Here is a 7113-nt window from a genome sequence, read left to right as displayed (position 1 = left end):
ACTGCACCGTAGTGCATATTGTTGCAGCCCATTACATTACAGTTTGTTAAACTGTTAATCATTGCACTGCATCATATTGTTACAGTGCATTGTATTGATGTCTATAGTGCCTCAAAGTGCTGAATTACATTACCTGTCCTGTTATGAACATGCTATGTTACAATGCTTTTTAAAATGCAGGTAAAAGGCTGGAAACTCTTCCTGATGTGACACAGCGCCTGTGTCAATTTATCAAATAATAGTGGGTGGAAGCTTTTTAAACATATTCTCTTTAATCACTTTCTTCTTTGTGTACAGCAAACAGTACTTCATCTTCAGCTTAAAGATGACACTACTGACAGCTCAGTGAATTGCTTGTTTGCCTGGCTGTCAATCATCTCTCCAGTGAGCCGATATCACATCTGCCTCCATCTAATGTGGTTTTATTGAACAGTCACCGAAGAGGAAACTAGTCATAAATCCTGAGTGTGCAAATCTTTTACTTTGAAAATCCAGTTACTGTTCTTCAATCTTTTCTGATGAGGTGAGAGTAAGAAATAAGACGTGATTTAGGAGGACGTTTACGATTTTTTATGTCTCTACCTGGGATCCACAGACAGGATCTTCTCTGAGGGAAACTGCGGGGCCCGGAGCCTCTTGGTGGCCGCCAGCTGAGGAGGATGCTTCAGCCAGGAGGTCGGTGAGCGTCTCCTCCGACCGGAGATCTCCACAGCCGACACTCTGACAGAGAAATGCCCTCCGGACTTTTCTTTACGCTCCTCGATCACCTTAAAGAGCCAGGAGATGGCAGTCGGAGCCACGCCCAGACTCTGGGTGGAGCAGTCTCGACCAATCATGGTGTACGTCTTCCCTGGGGTGGGCGGAGTCAGCACAACAGTCACATGACTTGTCAAAATTACGTGCTTGTGTGTGAGAGTAGTGTATTGTGGTGTTACCCAGATTAGCATGTCCAAAGCAGAAGATGCAGCCGTCTGCTCCGTTCACCACCGACTGGATGACTTCTGCCCACCGTCCCTGAACACACCTCAGCCTGTCAGAGGAGAGTTAGAATCCACCAATCATGTTTGAGTTCAGATCGTGTTAGACTTAAGAATAGACGCAATGAGGGAAAAAAAAAACATACAACAAATGGTGGCAGAGTAAAGTAGCACAACACAACACAATCTGATACTTGCAGTTTGTAAAGCTGCAGTCTGGTGTTTCACTGCACCGTGTCACATTTAATTATGCAAAACTATTTCCAGCTGCAGTGGGTTGCACTACAATGCATTATATTTGTCACGCTACATTGTGCTACATTAAATGGTGTACAGTGAAGTGTGTAATATTGTCGTGAGTTGTGAGTGCATTATGATAATGTTAGATTGCATGGTTGCATATAACTGGCCAGATGGAGAGCAAGGTGTCTAACAGTAGAGGTCAGATTCAAGGGTTTTGCAGCTCGATTCCTTTGCTGCTGGTTATTAAAGGGTTAAGGCCTTTGGGCGTGTTTAGGTCTGGTTGCTGTGACAACATTTTAGTTTCTTCAGTATATACAATATGATGGGATTTGACACATTTTTGATGAGATGAAATCTGGCACTGCCAAATTAATGATGATTAGTCTGGAGCCTCTGTGATGTAGCGCTGAGAAATGGTCGAATGTTAGCAGGCTTTAAGGAATCTTCAGTTCTTGCAGTACTGACATAATCAGATTCAAAAGACAGCAGCCATCTTGGTTGTTTACCAACATGCTGACGATGCTGCTCTGTATAACTATTGATCAAACGGGCGTTATATTAAATAAACGTCTGTGATTAATCCATGCCAGGTAGAGCTCTGTCTAAATCTAAAGATATTAATACAACACAGAATCCAGAGTAAAATATTGTTTTAGCAGCTGAAATATAAACCAACATGCTTTCCTAACTCCAACTGTTCCCATCTATCTGCACATCTGCTGCTTCCTGACGGTTCCTCACTGCTGTGGAGGTCTGATCTCATCTCACACAGATTAACTATCACACACACTCTGATGTAGCTGCACCTCCTGCTGTCGTCTTAGTCTCTGGGGAAACAGAACATGCTGCAGAGGTGACACCTCGCTGATGAAGAGCTCAAACTTTGGCTGTGTGCCTTGAATGTATATGTCTAGACGTATACAGAACTGTGTGTAAAAACTGTTTTAGTCATTTATCATGCTCAAATTCTTCTCCATCTTCATTATGAGGTGTCTGTTCAGCAGATTCCTTCATACGTTCTGTCACATCTGAAAGCTTCAGTGCTGCAAAGTACTAAAGTGCAGATTTCATGAACAGTATTTCTACTTCACTTTTAAGGCACTTCATGCTTAAATGTACTACTGTCAGAGGATAATGTACTTTTCTCTTCACTACATTTGTCTGTAACATTTCCATATAAAGCATACAGTATGTTAGTTTCCAGCACAAACTTCTGAAGCCCAATCAGTTTCTGTTTTTGCTGCCGTCATATTTTACTCACTGTGGGCCCATTTTTCACTGACATGTAAGGTCTGGCAACTCTATGAAAATAGCACAACCATGGAAACAGACAACTCAGAAATGCCTTTTGCGAAGCTTAACAAAGTTAAAATGCCGTAAATCAGAAAATACGTTACATTATCTTGTTTACTTATTTTTACAAAGTTTAAAAATGCCTGGAATCAACATCCACAACATTTTTCCAAGAGCCCACCAGTGTTACCAGTTCTGTGAAATAAGAATGTTGGCTCAACTGCAGATATTTCACTGCCTGCATTTTTAATTTGCTTCCTTACTTCTCCTATCTGTTCTGTGTAATCATAGTCTGCAGTTCATACAAGTCCTTGAATTTTAGTTGCATAACTGTAGGTGACAGCTGATTCACAAATAACTTCTTTGTTTTGTCAGGGAGTGCAGAATTTTTAGGTTTTTACAGACTTTGATTAGAGCAAACCTTTCATTTTTGGCAACATTTAAAATGAGAAATGTAAAATAAAAGGACTTTTATGAAATATCACCATTTTAAGCTTGGATTTGGTCACATTTCCTGATCGACCAACACAGATGAGCAGTTCATGCATCATCAGAGAGTTCCAAATCCAACTGTTATTACAGTTTCTGCCTCTGATAAATGGTGTCATTTTATTTCATTGATTTTGTAAAGACAGCATGCTTTTCAAACCCACTGGTAGGTTTTGCGGCTCACAGGCTCAATTTTTTTGAACAGGACTTTGCAAATGAAGTTACTGATCCCATGATGTGAGTACTTGTTTTTCAGTTTTGGTCCCACCTGTGAGGCGTCCTGTGAGAAGACTGCATCGAAGGTGAAGGTCTTGGGTGCGGAGGCCGAGGATCGTCTCTGGGCAGCAGAGAGTCCACCAGTCTCGCACAGAGTGAGCTGCTTCTTTCTGCCGTCGACCTTCAGGAAGGACATGGACTCTGAGGACTCGCTGCTGTGGACCGAACAGATCCGGACCATCACTCTGACCTGCAGACAGACAGGAAGTCCATGTCAGACAGGCAGGACGACCACACTGCGAGTCCAAAGCATGCTAAAGAACAGACATCTGGGTAAATAAGCTCTTCACTAAAGGTTATCAATGTCAGGCCTCACTTTGTTCCCCTGGTTGGGACCCACTGATCCGAGTCTTAACCTTCAAAAGCGACCTGAGCTTTACGCTTTGAAGCATTTTCTCATCTGAAGATGATAAATGAATAAAAACTTTGGTTTTCAGCTGTTTGATGCTGACTACTTCATTTCACACACCACATCTCATATTCTAAGTATTTTAGGTGCAATTGAAAGGAGTGATAAACGGATCATCGGTCCTGGCGATTATTGTGGCCGAAATTTAGCATTTCTCCGATTATCGTATTGGTAGATTATTGGCCAATTATTGATGAATTAAATGTGCTACTTCAGGTGGGAGGCGGCCTCTTCTCTTTGCCCGTTGTCACTCTGTGGTTTCAGAAATGTCTCTGAAGTACGAAAACTGAACAATTTCACAGTGGCTACAGCTACGCTAACAGCTAGTTAGGAAGAATTTACCCTGAAACAGTCTGGAAAACAATAATTAACAATTCTTTGAGATTTGGACCTTAGTGGGTAATAAAAGTGATCAAACAGTGAAAGATAAGAAAAGGGTTAAGAACAGCAGATGTAGCTGCAGGAGACAAACTGATCAATCTCAGTCGATCCAACATAAACAGGAAATTGAATCAATCCTATTTGTATTTTACATATTCATTTACAGTCAATCTTATTAAAGAAGTCTATTTATGAATGACAGGTTCCCCACTATCACATGGTATTCAATTCCAAATATCGTGATCAGTCCTTCGTGATTGCCAATAATCAGCATCTGTATCTATATATTGGTCGATCCCTAACTTGGAGACAGCTTTCTGTAATCTAAATGTTCGACCGAGCAGGGATTCAAGCTAGCAACCTCTTTCTGACCTCCGACCTGCAGCGGTTTGTCCCTCTCAGCAGAGATCAGCCTGCGGTGTCGCATCGTGACTCTGATGGGTTTTTATTGGCCTGTCACACAGCTGCTGAGTCGGCATTGAGGAGGTCAAGTTTAAAGCCAATAACAATCTGAGACGCAGCACTTTTTAAATGATGTGTCGTTGCGATCCAGCGGAGCGAATCATCAGCTCCTCTGTCACCAGACAGGAAGGAGGTGAGTCTGGAACAGCTGCGCGTCCTTTAGTCACAATCTGACAGATTTTAATGGAATTTCTGGTTTTCTTCTCTGTTGGTCGCTTTCATCACAAAACCACTCCATGCATTTACATTCAGCAACAACTTCTTTTTGTAGTTTCTACAACTGTCCAACAGCTGGGAAAGCTTACTGCTAACATCTCCTACTGTGGTTGAATTATATTTGCCTTTTTGTATTCAGAACGTGGTTAGTACCAGCATAAGAACAGGTGATTCAGCTGTCATAGTGAGGAAACACAGCTGCTCTGGTTCACACAGACAGTAACCGGCACCTTAACTAAAGTCAAACATAGGTCAGGCAAATGGGTTCTGTAAAGCGTCTTGAGACAATTTGACTAATTGACGCTATACAAATAAAATTGAATTGAATTCAAACTAATCAGTGCTATTTCTAAAAAAATCTAAAATTTCTGCAGGATTTCTAAAATTAAGGAAGAATTCTGGATGATTTCAACTTTTCATAATGTTCTTGTGGTGAATTTATTACCCAACAACTATAACCTTGATCTCACTATTGTCACAGTCTGCTTTTGACAGCACTCTGTATAATTTACATTCTTTGGCTGAGGAGTTCCTGTTATTTTCATGAGAAAGCTGAGGCTGTAGTGTTTGCAGGACGGCTGCTACGATAGCTTACGTTGTCTTGGTCAGACCTCTGATCCTGTTGAATGAGCTCTGCCCTCTCAGCTGGAATATTCACTCTACATTTCTCATCTTTAATATTCTTTATTGGACTTTCATAAAATACAAATGACATGTAGTATCTGACCAGAGATATATGTTTGATTCAGTTTGGTTTTATTTGTGTGGTGTTGGCTGCAGTTTGGGTCATCTTGGGATGCGTTACAGAACCCATATGTCTGAAATGTTCTTTATACAATAGTTGAGGAATGTTTGTTACTCCTAGAAATGTTTAGATAGAACAGATCCATGTTCCTGGGACATTCTGGAATGGTGTACCTTAAATGGAGGAAGTGAAGACCTAATATAGATGAAAAACGTGAAGAGAACTCTCCATACACAAACCTATATAAGTTGGTCATCTATGTGATTCAAGACGAGTTGTTCATATCGGCTGAGAATGCTCCCGAGTATCCGTGCTGCCTGATCGATGCTAGTCTGCTTTGTAATAAACTTATTTTATGTAAACAAGTCAGTGTCAACGGACATTTTCTTCAACATCTGCACTTCCTTGATGTCTGAGAAACAACAGACAAATACTGCTGCACTTTTTCTACAGTTCATCCAGATTCCCACAACACAAATTTCCCAGTAATGTGACTTTTGCAGCTCTCTTGCTTTATTTCCACTGCACAGGACGGTTCAACGTTGCTTGACTTTTCATTGCAGATGGTACCTCGAACTTCTTTGGTGCTACCTCATGAGGTCCCAGCTGTGCCGAGCTGATAGTAGGGAGTGAAGTGAAACCACAGCAAACTCTGAGACAGGCCAAGGCAAACTATGTCAGAATTCAGCGTAAACTTCTGAACCCCAATCAGTGTCTGCTTTTTGGTGGCCACAGCAAACAGTTTCAGGACTGAACAGGATCATTTACGAAACCTGAAGCCAGCTGCTGTTACCACGGTAACCACAGGTATCAACAGGAAAAAGCAGGAAAAGTGCAGGCCATTGGATCGTCCCAGGATCTCATCTGCATGTTGATTTGACATGAACATATTTCAGATGAATCAATAAAGTAAATGTAGAAGTCTGGAGGAGGATGGTGATACCGCTGAGCTTTAAACAGCAGAAACTGTCGGTCTGAACTCCGCCTGACATCTCTGTGAGCTGATAATGAAGTCTTTACACTCAAAATCGGCTTTGGTTTTGTTCTCGAAAAGCGAGGGCTGCTTCATTCATGATGAAGCTATCCAGCCCACACAGAGAGCAGCTAGAGTCCACAGAAAAAAAGACTCATTTTAATTTATTAAACTCATTAAGTGCTGTTGGTTTGGAGGGATGAAAAGCTGCTCTGAATGTTAATGAGAGAAAAGAGGACGTGAAGAGTTCATCACAAACCGCTAACGAACAACTTCCTCTGATCACCTCGTCCTATTTTAGCTTCCAAATGTTGGTCAAAGAGTCAGTTCATCAGTTTCCAAAAAGTTTCTTCTCTTTTTAATGAAAGTCAGTTTTGTGGAAATAGCTTGAAAGAAGGAAATATTAAGAAAAAATGTTTTCCGTGAAATTTCTTCATTTTGTAAAACGTTTGTTTGAGTTACAGAAAGATGAATGAAAGAAAAAGGATAAAATAACAAATAAAGGAACTGACAGAAAGGAAACACCTTTATATTAAGACTAGAAAGACAGAAAGAAGAACAGAAAACTCCTTAAAAATCTGATCTTGTGTTTCAGATCAGTGAACTCCAGCATCTTGTTGGTGCCACCGTGATGAACAATTTTTACTCA

General features: G+C 41.0%; 1 protein-coding gene across 1 annotated transcript in view; it reads right to left on the bottom strand.

Moving 5' to 3' along the window:
* Positions 1–578: 578 nt before the first annotated feature.
* The window catches only part of LOC127537668 (kinesin-like protein KIF26B), a 28044-nt gene continuing 21509 nt past the window's right edge, over positions 579–7113 (bottom strand). Inside the window, 4 exon segments of the mRNA XM_051960603.1 lie at positions 579–850; positions 936–1005; positions 1007–1030; positions 3271–3468. Of these exon segments, the coding sequence (XP_051816563.1) occupies positions 579–850; positions 936–1005; positions 1007–1030; positions 3271–3468 (564 nt within the window).

This window comes from Acanthochromis polyacanthus, chromosome 16, assembly GCF_021347895.1.
Source record: "Acanthochromis polyacanthus isolate Apoly-LR-REF ecotype Palm Island chromosome 16, KAUST_Apoly_ChrSc, whole genome shotgun sequence".
NCBI classification, from domain to species: Eukaryota; Metazoa; Chordata; class Actinopteri; family Pomacentridae; genus Acanthochromis; species Acanthochromis polyacanthus.
This window is presented reverse-complemented; position numbering and strand designations above follow the sequence as displayed.